Below are 22714 nucleotides of genomic sequence, written 5' to 3'. Positions count from 1 at the left end.
ATGGAGAGCTGCATCAAACCAGTCTCAGGACTGAAGACCACAACAACAACAACAGTGTAATTAAAGTAGCCTGTATTGTAATACACAAGGAAAAAAATTATAATATGAAGTCCAGAATTGTTCAGTACCATAAGAAAATTACATAAGGATAAAAAACTAATGTAAGATACCTTAAAAATGTGTGTAAATATTAATTTTATGTGTATAAATTGTAGGTATATTGTATTGTGTATGATTTTGCTGACGAAATCCACACAATGTAAATTGTTACATGGATTAATAAAGAAATCAATCAATGTGTAAAAATAAAGCTGAGATGGTTTTCATTCATCATTAACATTGATGTCAGCTGTGGGCTCAACATGATGAAAATTATTTCCTATGTGTCAGACCAGGCAAAACAAGCAGCCCTTACAGTTCAGCAGACAAGATTAAAACTTGCTGCCTGTAGATGTTCAAAGAAATGAAACCGGTTGTAATACAACAAATGTGTAGAAGTGCAGCTTGGTGGTTTTCACAAGTAATAAAATATTCCAAGCTATTATACTGAGACCCAATAAATGTGTAAAAATGCAGATTGATGTTTTTCGTAATTAATAACATATTTCAAGCTATTATGGTGTGGTCGGGTAGATTTCACATTAAAACCCAGTGTTTCATCCCCATCTGCAGAGGACACTTTCAAGGAGATTATAACTTCATTGAGCATCCAATTCACGCCCTGACATGCTACGCATGCTCCCACACAGTGGCGTGGTGTCACAGGCTTTGAATACTTGAGCACAATTGGCTGTTGTAGATTGCTGTCGTCCACTGTTGCTGTCACCTCATCGTGAAATACTCATACACATCTTCTTCAGCACCAGGATCCAGATGTCATTCAGTTTCATACTGTCCTCCTTCCTATTGAAATTCCTGGTGTGTTTAACAATCTCTGTAGCCTCTCTATACAGCCTTTCAGACAGTCATATTGTCAAGAATTTAGCAATTGAACAGCTGAGTGAACCAATGGCAGTCACTATAGATCTCAAAGAAACATGTTCTTTAAGCACCTTTAGCGGCCCACAAAGTCTTGGTGGTAGCGCAACTGAATTGTACACTCTTTTCTGATTGCTCCAGCTGACAAAGGACTTCATCAACCGCATAATAGTTCTAAGAACTTTATCAGTGGGGTCTTTAGTCTGTTCATGAATGTTTACATTTTACAATGAGGTAGTTTCCATTAATTATTAACATTAATATCATCTGTGGGTCCAAGATAATCAAGATTTTTTCCTGTCTGCCTGACCATGCATAATGAACAGCCCTTGCAATTCAACAGACAAGAATAAATCTGGCAACATGAAGATGTTCAGAGAAACAAAACCAGTTATAATGCAATAAATGTGTATAAATACAGCCAAGGTGGTTTCCATTAGTCATTAACATTAATATCAGCTGTGGAATCAACAGGTTCAAGAAGAAATTATGTTTTTGTGTTATGATTGTTTTCCCCAAGGCCAATCAGATGAATACCATACATATTGTGGACTCTTTGGTCAATATTCTCATTTGGAATTATTTATGTATATTCAAATGGAACTATTTACATATATTCAAAAGCTGTTCACTTGCAACACTAAACTCTTTCTTTACACATGACCTAGTTGGTAAGTCTTACTGGTTCAGAAAAACCATTTATGTAACATTCATGTGCCCCAGATAACACAAGCACTTGTTTAGTTCTTGGTAGCATACTGATGTTTCATTCTTGTAGACTTTATTTGAACCATCAGATAGTACAATGAAATCCTTCAACAACTTAGCCATTCCTTTGAAAAGAATGTGCTGTCTTATTTCAGACAAGGATATTTCTTGCTTTATAAAACCTGTTGCCTTACTGTCGTTGGCACTTCATTTACGTGAGAAGCAATCCTACATATGTGGCTGCTGACAAGCATTCTCAACCAGTTACAATCTGAATTGTGTTCGAGGAGTGGAAACAGCACCACACGGAACTGGAATATCTTCATGTTGAGATTTAGAAGCAATAGCATTTTGCGAAGTGTTAATGCAGCACACAGTTTTTGGATATGTTTAGTATGACCTACAACGGCACCATTGTCACTAACGTCACTGAGAACTCTATTCATGAAAAGAATGTTTGTAGACCTACTTGATATATTATTACACCCATTACACAACCATATTTTCATTCAGTCCTCATTTCCTCTCAATGAGGAGTCCACTTTTACACATTGAAAGTGACATTTTATCGATCCACTTTCGATTGTTTTCGCGTATTTTTTACAAACGCTATCACATTTCTGTTCAGTAGTCCATGTACCAGTATCTTACAACAGTTCACTCTTTTTTCCCATATCCAGCTGACTGTTTGGCTGCTTCAGTTTGTCACATTTTTGTTTTAAATCAAGCACCTTTTCTAACAGCAAAGCAATAATTTTGAGTTGCAATCCTCCGTCTTTATTGGTTTGCCTAGACCATATTCATTACACATTTTACAACACCATAGTTTTCATATTGGATTTACACATACGCATGTGAAATGATACACAGTTTTACAGTTTATGTACATCAAGCCCTTGGCATCAACTCTTCTTGCAGTTGCAAAATTCTGATGTCTACTCTCACAATTATTAAAATGATGTACCTGCTTCACATACAATTTTATTTTCATGATTTTGTGTTGCTGCCTTTTTCCCTTCAGTAATTTTGTGGACAGTAAATCATACATACACACATTATCATGAAACACATCAAATTTTTAAGCCCATTGCATGTATTGATGAACATTCCTTCAGCAGCAGGTGGATTTTGTTCTGTTTACTTCGTGAATTGCATAATTTTTGATAAAGGATAAGATAAAAAGATTATCTGTAATTTTTTAAGATGACACATAACCTACTTGCCACACCACTGGCTGCCAAAAAGTCATCATGAGTGCATGTCACAAATGCAGTCCATGATGTAAACAGAATGAAAGTCACCTGATGTAATTACCATCAAAACACATAGTGGACGCATTACAGAATATCTGCAACATGTTTGTGGATGTGAAAACTTCTGAATTACATTGTGGTTCAGAGTCCACATTAAACTGTAGATAACACTATAATTGATTGGGTTAACTAGTATGAAGGTTGGAGGAAGGCAGCAGCATACCATCTGCATTTGGGCCATACGTAATAAAGCACTGTGATGTTCAAACCAACCTTTTGATTTATGACAGCTTTACTTTCTAATAGTAACAAAGTTGCTCCAGTGGTTCACAGACATCTTGTCAGATAATGTTGTGAAAGATGCACAATAGTTCAACAAGACAGCTGCTCATCATCCTCAGTTGCTTACTGACATTTTGCAGCAGATGCTTGAAAATATATGTGCTGTTCACTAGAAAAGTGTAGCTGCCAAGGGATGGGGCTATAACTCCATTGTAGATGAAGCAGAGAGGATTGCAACATTCAGAGCTTCTTACTGGAAAAGTAGCCCTCATGGTCTTCACATACTCAACACAGAAAAGGAGCAGCTGCAAATAGCAGCCCAGCACGTGTTGAAATTGTGTTGGCACCCTGTTTATGTGTCCTGACTTTGATTCCCTGTCTGTATTGACTCATTGGAGTCATTCGTCTGCAGCGAATATGCCTTTGTACCACCAATGCTGGTACCCATGCCTTGCTAAGTGGAAATCCTGTGTCTTTTAATCAAGTCATTTGTTATACGTATTTTGACTGCTTCTTTAATGATGGAGTCCCAGTACTCAGAGATGGAAGAAAGAATCTTTATGCCTCCACAGTTGGTGCCACGTTTCGTGTCAAGCCAGTGTTCAGCAACAGCAGACTTTTCTGGCTGACTTAATTTTGTGTGATGTCTGTATTCATCACAAGTATTTTTAACAGTGCAACACATCTGGTCAGTGTAGGATTTCCCACACTGACACAAGATTTTATGTATTCCTGGTCTCCTTGGAGTGAGGCTGTCTTTAACATAACCCATCATTGCTTAATCTCAAGCTAGAGAGTGGAAGACACATTTTACACGACATTTCTTGAATAGCCTGCTGATATAAGGTAGAAAAACCATCCTTGTGGAATTCTCCATTTCTTCTGGCTGGTCTTGAACTTTAGTGCTTGCTGATTGTAATGTGTTTTGGATCTGATTATCAGAGTACTCATTCTGGAGAAACACAGGACCCTATGAATAAGAGTCCATAATACAGCACAGCACTGAGGTGGATGATGGCAGCTTGTAGCTCATAGGTACAGGTTAGCCTCAGTTGGTTTACAGAACACATTGTGACTCAGAGAACTGTCTTCTTTTCTGTGGACCAAGACATCAAAAAGACAGGAGGTCTCCATTTTTGTCTTTTTTCTTGGTGAAGCACATGGTTGGTTGGATTGAGTTAAGGTATTCCAGAAATGAAGGAAGTGTTGCTGTTCCATGTGGCCATACTGCAAAAGTATCATCCACATGTCTCCAGAAAAATTTGGGTTTCAGAACACTTGACTCAAGTTCTTTGTTCTCGAAATCTTCCATAAAATGTTTAGCTACTATGGGAGACAAAGGGCTACCGATAGCAATGCCATCTGTTTGCTCAAAATAATTTTTCACAATGGCCTATATCTATGAGCTGCCATCACATATCGCTATGCAGTGGTGTATTTCAGACTGTTGTTCAAATAGGGCTAGAGTTGCCTCAGACCAAGAGAAGCTTATCAGCAGAGCTTATTTATCTTTGCTCAATGTTTGTCCAGAACGGGTACTCTGATTAGCAAATTTGAACTGCATTTGTACCAGCATGCACTAAGCCTCAAGAACAGTCAGAAGAAAGGGAGCACCCTGCGTGGATGATTTTTCTACCTTATGTTGGTGATGTGACTGTTAAGATCAGCAAGCTATTCGAGAAACATCATATGAAATGTGTCTGCTGCCCTCCAACAAGGGTGCAAGTGGTATTTGGTCCTGTTAAAGATATCCCTGGTCTAAGGATACCAGGAATATATAAAATTCCACACCAGTGTGGGAAGTCCTCCATTGCTCAAATGTGTCACAATGTTAAAACCGATGCGACAAACATAGATGTCGCACTAGATTAGTCCAGCCAGAAAAGCTTGCTGTTGCTAAGCACTGCCTTGACATGGGACGTAGCATGAACTATGGAAAGACAAAGATTATTTTCTTCACCTCCACATACTGGCATTCCATAATTAGAGAAGCAGTTGAAATATGTATAACTAATGACCTGATTAATAGAGACACAGAATTTCACTTAGCATGGCACTGGAACCAGCAATGGGAGTACTAAGGCATTATTGTCCGCAGATGAATGAAACCTGCACATCAAGAGAGACAAGGAATCGAAGTTAGGATACTTAAACTGGACAGTAACAAACTGCCTGCACCTGCGCACTGGACCGCGATTTGTGGCACACTTTCCCCATGTCACATATGCAAAGACATGGCCTGTTTCTCTGGCAGAACATTCTGAATGACGAAGTCCTCTATGATTCATCTACAATGATTTTGTAGCCTCATCCCTTGGTTGGTTGGTTAGTTTGGGGGAAGAGACCAAACAGCGAGGTCATCGGTCTCATCGGATTAGGGAAGGACGGAGAAGGAAGTCGGCCGTGCCCTTTCAAAGGAACCATCCCGGCATTTGCCTGGAGTGATTTAGGGAAATCACGGAAAACCTAAATCAGGATGGCCGGACGCGGGATTGAACCGTCGTCCTCCCGAATGCGAGTCCAGTGTGCTAGCCACTGCGCCACCTCGCTCAGTCATCCCTTGGTGTCTACACTTTTCAAGGGAGCCTGCGTATATATTGACAAACAATTGCAGCAGCACCTCAGTAAGCAAAGTTCTCATTGTGCGTGTTTCACAACATTATCCGACATTATGCCTGTGAAGCAGTAAAGTAGTTATTACATCAGGAAAGTCTCAAACAGCATAATATTGATGCTATGTATTTATTATTCAACCATTTGCAGTCTGCAGTAAACATTCCATTATGGATGAAGTGTTTTACGACCATCTACGTAGTGCCATCTTAGTTCTTACTTTTTTGTTTTCTGTAGACACAGTTCTACATGACAATATGGTAACAAGATGCTTTCAGTAATTCTGTCACACAGAGTGCAACTGACAGTGGGTGTACAAAGTTTGGAAACACATACAACAATCAAAAAAATGTCAGTCCATGCAGCCCCAACAATTGTCAATACAAGTGAAATGTCTTGAAGTATGGTATTACTCAAGGTGATGAAAGTTTGTTCTGTGATAGTCAAGAGACTATTAAAAAGATTTTATAAGTTAGTTTCATGCTCAATAAACCATTTGTATGAGATCGTCTCCACATGGAGCTGGATAGTTTACAGACTATTTTCATTAACTTTATTTGTTTAATTTAGTTTCATTTATTTTCATAAGGATGCAGGTTATCCATTTACAGATGAAAAGAGGAAATATTGGAAAATAATTTTGTTTATAGTGTTAGATATGCGATATTTACCATTAGTTTAGATTCTGGCTGGTTATTACCAACAAAATCAATCATAAATTAAATTTATTGGTTTTATTGGGCAGCTCCTGTTAGTATGCCTAGTTTCTAAAGTAGTTGTCTACACGATGTTCATGAATAAGCAGTATATATTACCTATTTCTGTACAATGAATACTACTAAGTGTATATGATTAATTCTACTTTGTACTACCTCCTTTAGTTGAACTGTTTACCACTACATCTTGTAAAGTTAAATAATATATGAAACATGTGCTTGCTATATTAAATACATATTAAAGCCATAGTTTTTTTTTTTTTTTTTACAAAAATGTAATGATTTTTACAAATACCTTGGACCAATCACAATTAGTTCTTGTATGTGGTGAATATATAAGTGGTATTCCTAGATTAGCAATCCTTCTGAGTACTAAATAATTATTTTTTAAACTACATTATTGTTATTACTGTTATTATTATGGCAATGAAGCTGATGAGTCAATACTGACAACTTTTCATTGTCCTTTATATTAAGAGATTTAAGGATGATGTATTTTAATTTCTCTCAGAAAATGCTCCAAGCTGGTGATATTTAACATATTTCAGTTAATACATTACTTAATTGAGAGAACAACTCCCAGGTATTCTATCGAAGATATTGAATACAACAGGAATTTTGTTTTTGAAACAATTCATTATATTTTTACTTCCAGAAGAGGTATTGGTTGAGACTTCTAGTGACATGTTTTTTGATTGATTTTCAATATAATGCATTGATTTTTCTTCTGAGCTGTTTAACTATATTTTCTTTATGCCATTGAGGAAATGATCAGATAACAGTAGTTGCTACTTGTAAGTGGCCGTTTATAACCTTTTCATTAATTTTAATTGTAATGTCATATTGGGAGAGTTTATTCAATTTCCATTCCACTTACTCATGTGAAATTAAACCACTTGTTGATCAGATTGTTAATTTCTGAGTTAATGCACAATCTTCTGCCTTACGGTATGTTTTATTAAAATATTGGAGTATTTTTGTACTACATATTGATAAAAGCAGGGTCACGTGTGTGTATGTGTGCACACAAACACAACCTCATTATTAGAAACTAGAGGCACATAGGCGCCATAATGAGTTTGTGTACTAACTTCTTTCTCATTTTTGTTTTCAGTATCTCGTCAAACTGGGCATGTGATAAACAGATAGTCTTGTTACTTAATAGTGAGACTGGTTCCAGAGCATTGTAGACTTGCCTCTAGTTAGCGAATGTCTGAAATTTGTGCCTTATAGATATATATTGATCATGCACTGATCAGCCGGAACATTACAACGACTGACCTACTATTGATATAAACACTTCCAGGCGATAGGAGCATCACCTGCCAAGGAATGACAGCTTGTCAGACACATGCACGGTGCATGTAGCATCAGTGAGCTGGCTGTCTGTGTGTAAAATGAGGAAGGCACACAGTCTATTTGAGTTTGACCAATGGCAGATTGTGATGGCCCAGAGGCTCAACACGTATATTTCAGAAACTGCACGACTTTTAAGATGTTCGAGGAGTTCTGTGGAGAGTGTTTTCAGCATGTGGTGAAACCTTTACCAGACATCGTGGGGCTGCCATCCCTCATTATGGATGTCGGACGTCGTAGGCCAGGCAAACTGGTAAAACGGGATAGCATGGCAAACTGTGGCAGAAGAAATATAATGCTAGGCAGTGTACAAGTGTGTCGGAGCACACAGTCCACGGAGCACTCCTAACAATTGGCGTCCAGAGCCGATGTTGGGATGGAAGTCATTAAAGCAAAGACGTTTTTCGTCGCGGTGAGATCTATTTACGAAATTTCAATCACCAACTTTCTCTTCCGAATGCGAAAATATTTTGTTGAGTCCAACCTACATAGGTAGGAATGATCATCAAAATAAAATAAGAGAAATCAGAGCTCAAACATAAAGGTTTAGGTGTTCATTTTTCCCATGCGCTGTTCGGGAGTGGAATGGTAGAGAGATAGTATGATTGTGGTTCGATAAACCCTCTGCCAAGCACTTAAATGTGAATTGCAGAGTAATCATGTAGATGTAGATGTAGATGAACTATGACCGAAATGGACATGTGGCCATCAGCACTGGATATTGGCGCAGTGGCATAGCATTGCATGGCCAAATGAATTCCAATACCTTTTTCATCATGCTGACAGGAAGGCGCAAATCAGTCGTCTTCCAGGAGAACAGCTCCTCGACACCTGTACTGCTGGACGGAGACAAGCTGGTGGCAGCTCCATTATGCTCTGGGGAACATTCATGTGGGTATCCATGGGTCCAGTGGAGCCCCTGGAAGGCCCTGTGCTGGCCAAGGAGTATTGTACACAGGCTGCTTACCACATATATCCCTTCATGATTATCGTGTTTCCCAATGCCAGTGGCATTTTTCCACAAGATACTGCACCATGTCACAGGAATAGGAGTATGTGAATTTTAGGGTTCCATGCCATGATGCATCACCTCTGTTGTCTATGCCAAAGGTGGAAATACAAACTATTGGGAAGGTGACCATAATGTTCTGGCTGATCAGTGTATTTTCATCTGAAACTTACTGTCTACAGTATGTTTCCCTAGAAAATGTGATATATTTGTAAGTTACTGAAATATTTGTAAAGATATGAGAAATATTTGTAAAGATTGTAATTGGTCACTACATATATGTTTTACAGAAGCAATGCCAGGTAGGAGTATTGCCACTGGGCACTGGCAATGATCTTGCCAGAGTGCTGGGATGGGGCAGCTCTTGTGATGATGACAGCAATCTGCCTCAACTTCTGGAGCGATATGAGAAGGCCAGCACAAAAATGCTTGACAGGTAGATATGCGTTAGCAGTGCTAATTCTTTGTAAACAGGTTCATAGTAAATACACACTAAGAAAAAAAAAAGAGAAAAAAAAACAATGCACCTTGAAGGAATTATCTGAATGGGGTGGAAATCAGGAGATATGATGACTACAATTTCAAAAAAATTGCATGATTTATTCAAGAGAAAGTGCTTCACAAATTGAGCAAGTCAATAATGTGTTGGTCCACTTGTGGCCATTTTGCAAGTAGTTATGCAGCCTGGCAGTGATTAATAGAGTTGTTGGAGATTGTGCTGAGAGATATCGTGCCAATTCCTGCCCAAATGGTACAATAGATCATCAAAATCCTGAGCTGGCTGGAGGTGCCCCCCACCCCCGTAATGCTCCAAACATTCACAGTTGGGAGAAATCCGGCAACTTTGCTGGCTAAGGTAGGGTTTGGCATGCTTGAAGATAATCAGTAGAATCTCTCACTGTGTGTGGATGAACATTAGCTTGTTGAATTGTTAGCCCAGGATGGCTTGCCTTGAAGGACAACAAAATGGGGCACCGAATATCGACGACATACTGCTGTGTACTAAGGGTGTTACAGATGGCAACCAAAGGGGTTCTACTATGAAAGGAAATGCTACCCAGACCATCACTCTTGGTCGTTGGGCTGTATTGCGAGTGATTGTCACATTGATATCCCACTGCTGTATGGGCTTCTTCAGGCATGTCTTCAATTGTGCCCAGTACCACTGCAAACAACCAGGCTTGTTGGTGTACAGAGGTCAATGGTAGCTGGTGCAGGCAGTGCTGTGAGCTCAGACCCCTTTCTGTGAGCTACCTATTAATGGTCTTTAGGGTCACTGAAGCACCACTTGCGTGTCGGATCAATCATAATGATGAATTGGGGGACTCAGAGTGCCTCTTTGATGTTTGCTTGGTCCTCATGTTCCATCATCCCTCTAGGTCGACAACTTTCTTTTTGACACTATGATTTGCCCTTCTTGCCAACGTAATGAAACAGTGACATTACTCATATTCAAATGTTGTGCTATTTGACAGTTACTCCTATTTACTTCTTTGAGCCCAAGTACATATCCTCTCTCAAATGCTGGTATCTGGTATATTGTTCATGTGTGTGTGTGTGGGGGGGGGGGGGGGGGGGGGGGGGGGGGGCGCATATTTACTGTCCAACTGAGTACATGGAATGAAATTCATGAAGACTTTATGCTCTCGTATTGACATGTCCCATGTTTACTATCCTTGGCAGCTGCACAGTGAAATTGCACTACAGCATCACACATTTGTCCATCGGCTGCCAAAGTTTACAAGTTTACATTTTTTGTTGATACCTGTTTAAATATCATTTTCTGGCTGATTCGCATAGCTGTACAACTCCTTTGAGGTGCATCATTTTTCTTCCCTTAAAGTAAACATTGTTTTTAAGTAATTAATTAAAATAATGTCAGAAAATATGGTGGAGAATTAGTGTATAGACTAAAAATAAATGTACAGTCTGTGGCTAAAAGTCTCTGCAAAGCCAGTGTTATTCTTTCCAAAGGTAACAGTCATGTAACCGATAATATTTAGAGAGGACCGGTCCGAGAACATTTTTCCACACAACCAACTTTCATTTGGCACTTTCCACCCCACTTTTCCCTCATGAACTTTTATCCATAGCTGTTTTTTGCTATACTAATTGTGATACGCACTGTATAGAAATTTTGCGTTTGAGTGCATCACTCAGTTTGATGCATCAAGCAGCCACTATGGACTGTGATACATCCTGTCTACTGACCTTGGCACCCCTATCAGCTGTTTGGATCATTGTGTGGCCTGTATAGGGGACAGCCTTTTGATACTATTACTATGTTTAATCTCGAGGAAGTTTTTTTATGAATCTCTGATACACTGAAGGCAGAATTAATTTGTTCTTTTTGAAGTATGGTGAATAGTTGGAGCCATTGCGTGATGCTACAGTATACAGCTTAGGTGGAATTATTTACTTGTTTCATATGTGGTAAATAATTGTGTCATACGTGGTAAATAATTGTGTCATATGTGGTAAATAATTGTTTCTGATTGTTTGGGGGGCAAATTTATCCAGCATGCAGCCAATGCTTAATTCATCCCAGAGATGTTAGATTAAATTCTAATTGGATCTTTGAGAAGGCAAGGCCATCAAATCTTCTGGATTTTACTTTGTGATCAAAATAATTATCATGCTCATACAGAAAGGCCCAATTTCAAACTATTGCTACAGTGTGAAAAGCATACTATTTTCTAAACTGTTTTTTGAACACCTGTATTCAGTTTGCCATTTGACAAAAACTAATCATTGGAGGCCAACTCAGAAAAAAGTGCTGTAGACTATCAGCCACATTTCTTGTATAGAAAAAATTTACTTAAGCAGTTTCATGTGAAAATATTAAAACTGTCTCTTTGCATAGGTGGAGCATCATGACTTTTGAAAGGAGTATAACTATTGCACGAAAACTGTCCCAGACTGATCCAGCATTCTCTATGGCTGCCTATGAGGATTCAGTAGTAAATCATCTGACAAAAATTCTCCAGTCAGACGAACATTCGGAAGTTATCTCATCTGCAAAGTGAGTCAGAACTCAATATATTTTCTTTAAATTCTGTCAGCAATATGTTCTTTTCAGTATCAGAAGAGAATCATATTGAAATTTGTTGAAAGAATATAAGTAAGTAAAAAAAGAAGCTTTTAATTTTGTCTCTGTGCAGAAACTTCAAGTGACTTCATGTACAGTATGTTAAATCGATTACTGACTCATAATACTGTAATTATAAAGGTTTATAATGGATACTAGAATATAGGTACAACCAAATAATAAACACGAGGGAAATACTATACAAAATATCCCAGGAGGAAGAGTTAATATTCAGGGATTTGGCAGGAACGCTCGTTTGAAGCAAAAAGCACCCTATGGACAATGCCCTTTTTTGAATGGTTTCTGAAATAGATCACATTTAATGCACATTAGTTTTTGGTCTGTTGATGCACACACATGTTTATTGCCCACCCAGCCACTTTAAAGTTTTATTCTAATGCAAGCCACCTCATTGCTTTCAACCTCTTTGCTCATAATGTCCTTCTGCCACTAAAATAGCCCGTTATACATGCAGTTGTCCATGGTGTTTAGTGGGTGAAGCAGTGCAAGGGATTGAAAGTATATCAGAAGGGAGCATCGGTTAACCGTGTTTGTACATGTGCTAACTAAAATGCCACACTTCTACACTAAAGAAGAATATGTATATACGATGTATGTTTACAGCCTCTGCAACGGTAGTGCACCTGTTGGTGTCGAAGAATAGTGACACATAGAATTTCTGATCATAGAGTGTTTACCAAAGTTTTCTCACATTGCATGAAACAGGTGTTCTTCCATGTTCCCCTATTTCTTCTGCAAGTGTAGTTCAGCATCCTGTGCAGAAACTGCAACACATTGTTGAAACGATGCAGAATAGTCTCACTGCCACCACATAGTGACTTTCTGCATTTATCAATGTCCCACAAATGCATGTGTGAATGTGTTAAAAATACATATTTTTAAATTGATACTTTGTAAAACACATGTGGTAATGTTTACTAACAGTTGTAACTGTGTAAAGTTGACAAAGTGCTGAATAATCTATTTCAGAAACCATTCAGAACAGGGTATATATCCATATGACGTTTTTTGCTTCAAATGATCATTCCTGTCGTATTCCTGAATATTGACTATTCATCGTGGGGCACCCTGTACGTATAGACTTCAAAAAGAGTGGTAATAAACACAAGCACTTGTGAATATAAAACTGAGTCACTGAGGGTGGGGAAAATGTTTTGTTTGAAGTATTAGATAAAAACAGTAGCTGAACTGCAGAAAAGAAGAAACTGTCACTATTTTCAAAGTAGCTGTTTTTTTATTGTTACATACAGTACATAAATAGATGTAAATTACTTTAGAACTATTTCTCATAGTTATCAATATGCATAGATTAACTCGAGTTAAAATTTACTATTAGTATAATTTACAGAAATAGCCTGCAGTGTCTACATCTGTATGTTATGTACACTTGACTGTTTTCATATTCCTGGAGTTTTTCCTTCATGATGAGATTTATGGAACACAATGTGTGAATGAATAAAAGAAATATGTTTGTGTTATTAATATTGTATTCTTTAAATTATATGAAGTTCCAGGTTCTAATGTTATGAGACATTATATTTTAAAAGTCCTTGACATTATTTCATGTTGCTTTGAAAAGAATGGCTAAAATCCCTTTACACAGATGAGATGCCTCATCAGTTTAAATAAATGTGTCAGCTTTATCCCACATCTCTCCTATCTGTACAAAGTAGACTAGAGATGTATGAGGGACTAATAAACCTGTAAATATAAAATGTTAAAAGCATCCAAAAAAGTTGAATGTAACTCATTTGTGTGACTACCATAATGAGTTGAAATTACTGGAGAGACTGTGAAGGATTTCTAAATTCATTATAAAATGTCATAGTTAACCTATTCAGACACTTTTCTCCCTATATTTACTAATTTCCAAAAAAGAAGACTTTTCATTCCTCTGCGAGAATCTGCATTTTATAAGATGAGGTCGAGAGGAGTGCCTTGAAGAAATTTCATTACATTTGCACAATCAGTTTCAGCAGTACACCTGAGAACAACATATTCAGTTAATATGCCAGAAAGCATTGAACATCACAAGATTAGAGCATGTTTGGACAGCACTGATGATTCATTGCTGTAGTCTACATAGTTTTGTTCCCATTTGTGTTCTGTGCTGATGTCACACTGATATACAAGGAATGAAATTTAATTTTTTAAATAAATCTAATGCCAGATTGCAAATTTTTGGGTTTGCAATTGAGCTGTCATTTTCTGTTGACTTAATACTTCGACACCTTCACTTGTTGTCGTCATCAAGTGTTGAGTGCAGATTTTGTTGCTTGCTGTTTGGACTCCAGCTGAACTGTGAACAGTATACACTATGCCCTGCTGTATTATTTCCCTATACTTTTAAACAGTTAGTCTGCAGAAATTCAGATCCAACAGAGAAGCTATTCCAAGTGTAAAAAAGTTTAAAAAAGGAAAATGATGTGCATATCACATCTGCTGTCGTATGTAATCCACTTTTTGAAGTCCTACATTATCTTCTAAACAACAGAATAGATATTGGATGGGTGGACAGACATTTGAAGTCGTATTTTTTAAGTATTTTCTCGTATTTTCCCAAAGATTGTGCCCGTGTATGGAAAATACGGAATTCTGGTGGCTTTTCATTGGTGTTGCTTCCTTCTGCAAGTGGTGACAATGTACATAGTAGGGAATGCTCAATCTGATGTTCTACATACTTTTTCTTTTTTAAAATTTTTGTCACTTGTCTGAATTCTTCTGTGAGGCTTTGTTTGTCTGACAGTGTACATCCCCTGTGGATTCGAATTTCTGTGACTGTTTTATTAAATAAAAGTGCTTGGAGACAACTTTTATGGTGGGAAATAATATGTATTATTCTCAGTTTGGTTGTAATCCAAACAGTGAGCAACAATGTCTGATCTGCATATGACACATGATGGAGATAACTAGGGGAAATGTTGAAATATTGTATAAAGTGAAAATAACAGCTCAGCTGTAATCCCAAAAACATGCAAACCATCAATTTTGCAGAGAGAGCGTGCAAGATAAAATTTCATGTTGTCTGTTCGTCAGTGTTCAGTCACTTACTTAAACTAACAATCACTAATTCACCACGTTTCTCTTGTAAATCCATTTAGATGTACATTAGAAACCCTCTAATCCCATACCTTCAGTATCTTGTCAGTGCAGGATACCAAAAATGGTAAATTGCAGTGTCATCTAAAAATAGCAGTGTACAGTGTATTTGACACAATGTAAACAACGGGCGACTGGCCTTTGTGTATTGTACATTCTCCGCTTCTGTTAAATTGATAAAATTGTGTGATACTGTATAAAACAACAGAAGGAAAAAGATTTGTCAGAAGGTAAGTGGTGAAAATATTACCTGAGATCAATTCAGACACAGTTATCTAGCAACAGTACACCACTTCTCTGCTCAGGCAAACCAAGTTTTTTTTTTTAAATCTGCCAGTTGTAACACCCCAAATTCTATGATGAGTTTGCAATCGGTATAGCCATCTGTAAGAAAATACATTGTGCCCAATGCTCCACATTGGAGTAAAAGGAATTAAGTAAGTCAGTAAGAAAGAAAATATATATTCAGTTTCCGATAACCCCAATTTGTCACAGAACTGCTTACCTTTTTCCGTATTCATAGGTCAAGTTACAGGTTTTCCTTCAGACCTTTTGGTGCAGAACCACTTGTACAAAATTTTAATCATCTTATGTAGTTCAGGCTTTTTCAAAGTTTTTCATGGTTCATTGTCTTTTATTGCAACTATCTATCAGGCAAACTTTTGAAGTTGATCTTTATTTATTTTTTAACATCATAGACTGTTGAAGAACCAACTATACATTCTTCCACAATCTTATTTCTGTCCTCACCTTTCTCAATACAGTTAATGATATACAGCCATTGTTGTATCATACACTTAATATGTTCACTTCCACTTTGTTTTGAGAGGTACTTGGTTGAGAAAATTACTCTTCAAAACACCACTTTTTAATCACTGTAGACAAATGGTGCATGACAGAAGCTGCCTGATAGGTGACAAAACAGTTGATGGCACTATGTGACTTGCAATTGGTGACCATACCGAGTGTGACTGAATTTTGACAACATTTACAAAATATTCAGTATGTGTGAAGCAATGCCCCCTCATGAACCATGGACCTTGCTATTGGTGGGGAGATTTGCATGCCTAAGCGGTACAGATAGCCGTACAATAGGTGCAACAACAATGGAAGGGTATCTGTTGAGAGGCCAGACAAACATGTGGTTCCTGAAGAGGGGCAGCTGCCATTTTAGTAGTTACAGGGACAACAGTCTGGATGATTGACTGATCTGTCCATGTAACATTAACCAAAATAGCCTTGCTGTGCTGCTACTGTGAACAGCTGAAAGCAAGGAGAAACTACAGCTGTAATTTTTCCCGAGGGCATGCAGCTCTACTGTATGGTTAAATGATGGTAGGTTAGAAAATTTAAAAGGGAAATGGATAGGTTAAAGTTAGATATAGTGGGAATTTGTGAAATTAGATGGGAGGAGAAATGGGACAGGTGAATATAGGGTTATAAATACAAAATCCAGTAGGAGTAATGCGATTTTAGTTTTAACAATCAATAAGAAAATAGGAGTGCGGGTAAGCTATTAACAGCATAGTGAATGCGATATTGTAGCCTAGATAGACACAAAGCTCTCACCCACCACAGTAGTACAAGTTTATATGCCAGCTAGCTCCACAAATGATGAAGGGATTGAAGAAACGTGTGATGAGATAAACGATATTATTTAGATAGTTAAGCGAGAAGAAAACTTATTAGACATGTGGGGCTGGGATTCGGTAGTAGAAAAAGGAAGAGAAGGAAAAACAATAGGTGAGTATGGACTGGGGAAAAGGAATGAAAGAGGCAGCCACCAGGCAGAATTTTACAAAGAGCATAAGTTAATTTGGGAGCTGATGACCATGCTGTTTAGCGCCCAAAAACCTCAAACCACACACACATAAGTTAATCATGACAAACACTTGGTTTAAGAATTGTGAAAGAAGTTTGTATACATGGAAGAGACATGGAGACACTAGAAGGTTTCAGAGTGATTATATAATGATAAGACAAATATTTCAGAACCAGATTTTAAATTGTTAGGTATTTTCAGGGGCAAATGTGGACTCTGACCACAATTTATTGGTTATGAACTGTAGATCAAAACTGAAGAAATTGCTAAAAGGTAGGAAATTAAGTAGATGGGTTGTGGATACACTGAAAGAACCATCGGTTGTTGAGAGTTTCAGAGGTAGCATTGGAGAATGATTGGCAAGAGCAGGGGAAAGGAATACAGTAGAAGAAGAATGGGTAGCTCTGAGAGATGAAATAGTGAAGGCAGAAGAGTCTAACATAACCATCCCAGCTCATCAAACCATTTAAATCATAACCAGATCCAGAAGCACAACATGTTTTACATTTTTGGAGGTGATAAATTTGCTGCAGAAAGTCTTGGGTCACAACACAATTAATCTGTTAGCAACAGTTGTTTATTTGTCACAACTTTACAGACACCACAACACACCAGCTAGTCCTCCAACCACTCTCTTTCTAGCTTTTTTGACAATGTATATTTATACATATTTTAACAATTACGTTCTTTGACATTATTATGTTAGTTCATGTTTGATGTTACAATTGCAATAAGCTAAGCCAGCAAAAAATGACAATACGGAGTCTTAGTAGAAATTAAAATGTGTACAATGATAATGCATATTTCTGAAATTAATTATCTTTTATACATGCAATTTTAAAACATACATACAGTTAACAATTAAGTTCTTATTATTCAATCCAGAACATTCGCGAATATCTTTTTGGAATTTAATTAATTGTGCGATTTTATGAAACAGTTTTGAAACTTCCTGGCAGATTAAAACTGTGTGCCCGACTGAGACTCGAACTCGGGACCTTTGCCTTTCGCGGGCAAGTGCTCTACCATCTGAGCTACCGAAGCACAACTCACGCCCGGTCCTCACAGCTTCACTTCTGCCAGTATCTCATCTCCTACCTGCTTCAGTAGCTCAGATGGTAGAGCACTTGCCCGCGAAAGGCAAAGGTCCCGAGTTCGAGTCTCGGTTGGGCACTCAGTTTTAATCTGCCAGGAAGTTTCATATCAGTGCACCTCCGCTGCAGAGTGAAAATCTCATTCTGGAAACAATTTTGAGCTGGTAATATTTCTACAACAACAAAATTACAATTCAAATGTTCAAAATGACTTTTTATAACATTTGAAGGCTAAAATGTGGAATAATTATGTACAACCTGAAATCTTTAAATCATGCTATAGAAGGTTAATGACTCATTCTTCTAACATTATTTATGATACAAATTGTCTTTCTGAATCAGGTTATGTCTCCAGTTTAAATGAAACTTCTCTAGTTTTCATAATTTGTGGACACTGCACTGAATTTCTCTATTATGTTCCAGAAACAATAATTATGAGCTTAATTACAGATTTTTAGTTGGTGATTTCCATAAGAATATGTTGTCCTGACTTGCAAAGATACATAAATGTTAAGCTTTTCGAAAATTAATGGTTTACACAGTTAATTTGCGTTATGGTAAACAATGAATTTTACTAATTGAATTATAATTACAAAACTGAATATAAAAGGTTACTAACATTTATTCATTATTAACACTGATTCCAGAACTTGTTCTTTCTCTTCAAAATGTCCCGAAATTCATATCAAAATGGTAATGACTTATCCTAACTGTACGTTACTTTACCTGATTAAGAACATACATTAATTAGTCTGTGGCACAGTTTAACTTTTTTGTTACAACTATTTCACACTGTTGCAGTAAGTGACCTCATTCACTGATTGTCCTTATACACTACCTACATCTGTTTCAATATGTATCGCATACTACGAAACCTGCTGTATTGGGTACTCCACATGACCCAGTACAGCCTGTTTTGTTACAAGAGGATCAAATAGATAAAAAGACAAGGCCTAGTAGAAATCCATGGGAAACACAAGAGATATTGAACTTAATTGATGAAAGGAGAAAATATAAAACTGTAGTAAATGAAGCAGGCAAAAGGGAATACAAACATCTAAAAAATGAGACTGACAGGAAGTGCATAGTAGCTAAACAGGAATGGCTAGAGGACAAATGTAAGGATTTAGAAGCATTTTCGGGCACTGTGACATCACCATGAACAACATCATTTATCCCAGCTTTTTTAAATACAAAATGCTTTCCTACTGTAAAAGTATTAATTTTATAAATGTTTCATTTCCTAAGATGGGCTTATGCACCGCACATTTGTAACAAATCAAATCACATATGTATTTTGTCACTGGCCCATCTTTTAATTCGAACCGTTGAGTTAAAAATTCAGGAAATTGGAGCACAATCTTTTGATATATGTTAACACAAGGAATTAACTGATGCACATTATAACATACAAGAAACTATGCAAGTTTGCCTTCATGAGAGTGATGCTATCATGCAGTGCATTAAATATGACAAACTTTGGCAGTTGCACTTAAAACATTTATTTTGCTCTTGATCGATTTTGGTTATTTTATATAACTGTTGTCAAAAGATAATACTGTTAATACGTATACATTAATTGCATGTCATAATCACAGACTGTATGTTGTAACATCAAAGTATAACATTTCCAGTTGATGATGTTTTGAGAGAGGGATACATGTACATTACTAAAGGAGCTATGCTGCCTGCATTACAGTTATGATGTGAATTAACGTTCTCTACAGCACTTTTATTTTCCCAAATTTTTACTCAGTTATTCCTTATTAACTATATAAAAATACCATTTTAATATTTTTCAAAGTGAGTTGCTGCTTGTGCTTGTTTTTGACAACAGCATGAAGGATGAATGTTTGCATTCTGCAGGAATTTTTGTTATTTTTGGATGAGTAGTGGGGAACCACTCTGCAGGTGTTAAACAAAAGTTTCTTAAGACACTCTTTTCTCAGAATAAGTTGCTGTGTTTATGCACAAGAACAAACTTTAATTCAAAGACACTTTTCTGATGGTTTGAGCACTACTGCATGGGAAAGTACACTGCTGGCCATTAAAATTGCTACACCACGAAGATGACGTGCTACAGACGCAAAATTTAACCGACATCAAGAAGATGCTGTGATATGCAAATGCTTAGCTTTTCAGAGCATTCACACAAGGTTGGCGCCAGTGGTGACACCTACAACATGCTGACATGAGGAAAGTTTCCAACCGATTTCTCATACACAAACAGCAGTTGGCTGGTGTTGCCTGGTGAAACGTTGTTGTGATGCCTCGTGTAAGGAGGAGAAGTGCATACCATCACGTTTCCGACTTTGATAAAGGTCGTATTATAGCCTATAGTGATTGTGGTTTATCGTATTGCGACAATGCTGCTTGCGTTGGTCGAGATCCAATGACTGTTAGCAGAATATGGAATCGGTGGGTTCAGAAGGGTAATACGGAACGCCGTGCTGGATCCCAATGGCCTCATATCACTAGCAGAGGAGATGACAGGCATCTTATCTGCATGGCTGTAACAGATTGTGCAGCCACGTCTCGATCCCGGAGTGAATAGATGGGGACGTTTGCAAGACAACAACCATCTGCACAAACAGTTTGACGACGTTTGCAGCAGCATGGACTATCAGCTGGGAGACCATGGTTGCGGTTACCCTTGACACTGCATCACAGTCAGGAGTGCCTGCGATGGTGTACTCAACGACGAACCGGGGAGGACGAATGGCAAAACGTCATTTTTTCTGTTTACAGCATCATGGTGGTCGCATCCGTGTTTGGCGGCATCATGGTGAACGCACATTGGAAGCGTGTATTCGTCATCGCCATACTATCATATCACCCCGCGTGATGGTATGGAGTGCTATTGGTTACATGTCTCGGTCACCTCTTGTTCGCATTGATGGCACTTTAAACAGCGAACTTTACATTTCAGATGTGTTACAGCCTGTGGCTCTACCCTTCATTTAGTCCCTGTGAAACCCTACATTTCAGCAGGATAATGCATGACCGCATGTTACAGGTCCTTCATGGATCTTTCTGCATACAGAAAATGTTCAACTGCAGCACATTCTCCAGATATCTCACCAATTGAAAATGTCTGGTCAATGGTGGCCGAGCAGCTGGCTCGCACTACTCTTGATGAAATGTGGTATCGTGCTTCATGAGCAGCTGTACCTGAACACGCCATCCAAGCTCTGTTTGACTCAATGCCCTGGTGTATCAAGGCTGTTATTACGGCCAGAGTTGGTTGTTCTGGGTTCTGATTTCTCAGGATCTATGCACAAAAATTGTGTGAAAATGTAGTCACATGTCAGTTCTAGTATAATATATTTGTCCAATGAATACCCGTTTATCATCTGCATTTCTTCTTGGTGTAGCAATTTTAATGGCCTGTAGTGTACTTGATGGAATGTACCTATTTGAAACACTTTTTCATACAGTAATGTCATCGATTATGACCGACAAAAGTATCCTGCTTAAACATACTTTTGGAAATGGTACGAGCAAATACAACCATTTGCTACTTTCGGATTGTTTTTTTTCTTCATAATTTTGACAACAAAACTCCTTCTAACCGTGCCAGCTAGTGAAATTTCACTTCCTTTTGTGTTACAATCGTGCAAATTACAACTTAGAAAAGCACAGCCTAGCATTGCGTAAGACTCTACGATCATCTTTGCATACAAATTATGCCCTGCATCGAAGTACTTGAAACAATGGAAAACAAATCAACAACATGAGAAACTCAGTGTACCTTTCTACATACAAACATTGCAACAAGCGTTCCACAGTGGCGTCATGCGAGCAACAATCGAAACACATTTACGTCTGTACACGGGCAGCGGGTTAATGTGTTCCCCTGGACGGCAGCAAATATTCCAAATGCCAGCACCAATAAAGAAGTGTGCACCACAATGGTGTAAACAGCAGAAGTTCAAGCAGATCGTTAGTTTTGGGAGCCAATCTTTTGAATATATCAGTTACCAAGTTTTTCATTGTTTTGTGAAGTTATTATTATCATCAAACAGATATCAGGATTTTTTTTTAAAAAAGGAGAGTTTAGTTACATTACCTACTTCTTTGTTATTGTTTTTCAAAAGACAGGACATTTAACTAAATTTTTTGTGCAATTTAAACTAAGACATTATTTTATTATACTGTAATCTGTGAGGTAACAAAAGGATTATTAACATTTTGATGTTCTCTACATAAACTGATGTAACATGTGATGTAGTACGTAAACAAATTCTACAGCTACATGACTACTCTCCAATACATACTTATGTGTCTGGCAATGGGTTCATCTAACCACTTTCGCATTATTTCTCTACCATTCCGCTCCCAAATAGTGCTGGAGAAATGAATGCTTAAATATTTCCTTGTGATCTCTGATTTCTGTTATTTTATTACAGTGACCATTTCTCCGTATGTAGTTGGATGTCAAAATATTTTCATATTCGAGGGAGAAAGTTAGAGACTAAAATTTTGTGTAAAGATCTCTCCACAACAAAAAGCCTCAGTTTTAATGATTGACATCCCAACTCACATGGTATATCTGTGACAGTCATATGAAAGAAAAATGGAACATTATCCAGAGAAGATACTCAAAGCAAAAGAACATTCTCTGAGAATAAAATATCTGAAACATGTTCTCTGAGGACAGAGTTGTTCTTCAGTA

General features: G+C 37.6%; 1 protein-coding gene across 1 annotated transcript in view; it reads left to right on the top strand.

The window, feature by feature from the left end:
• Positions 1-22714, top strand: part of LOC124777768 (diacylglycerol kinase eta) — a 583415-nt gene that overhangs the window by 304230 nt on the left and 256471 nt on the right. The window contains exons 9-10 of the mRNA XM_047253274.1: positions 9206-9351; positions 11779-11937. Of these exons, the coding sequence (XP_047109230.1) occupies positions 9206-9351; positions 11779-11937 (305 nt within the window). The remainder of the gene's footprint in view (positions 1-9205; positions 9352-11778; positions 11938-22714) is intronic.

This window comes from Schistocerca piceifrons, chromosome 2, assembly GCF_021461385.2.
Source record: "Schistocerca piceifrons isolate TAMUIC-IGC-003096 chromosome 2, iqSchPice1.1, whole genome shotgun sequence".
Classification (NCBI taxonomy): Eukaryota; Metazoa; Arthropoda; class Insecta; order Orthoptera; family Acrididae; genus Schistocerca; species Schistocerca piceifrons.
Note: the sequence above shows the minus strand (reverse complement) of the source record. Positions and strands in the feature narration are given on the sequence as shown.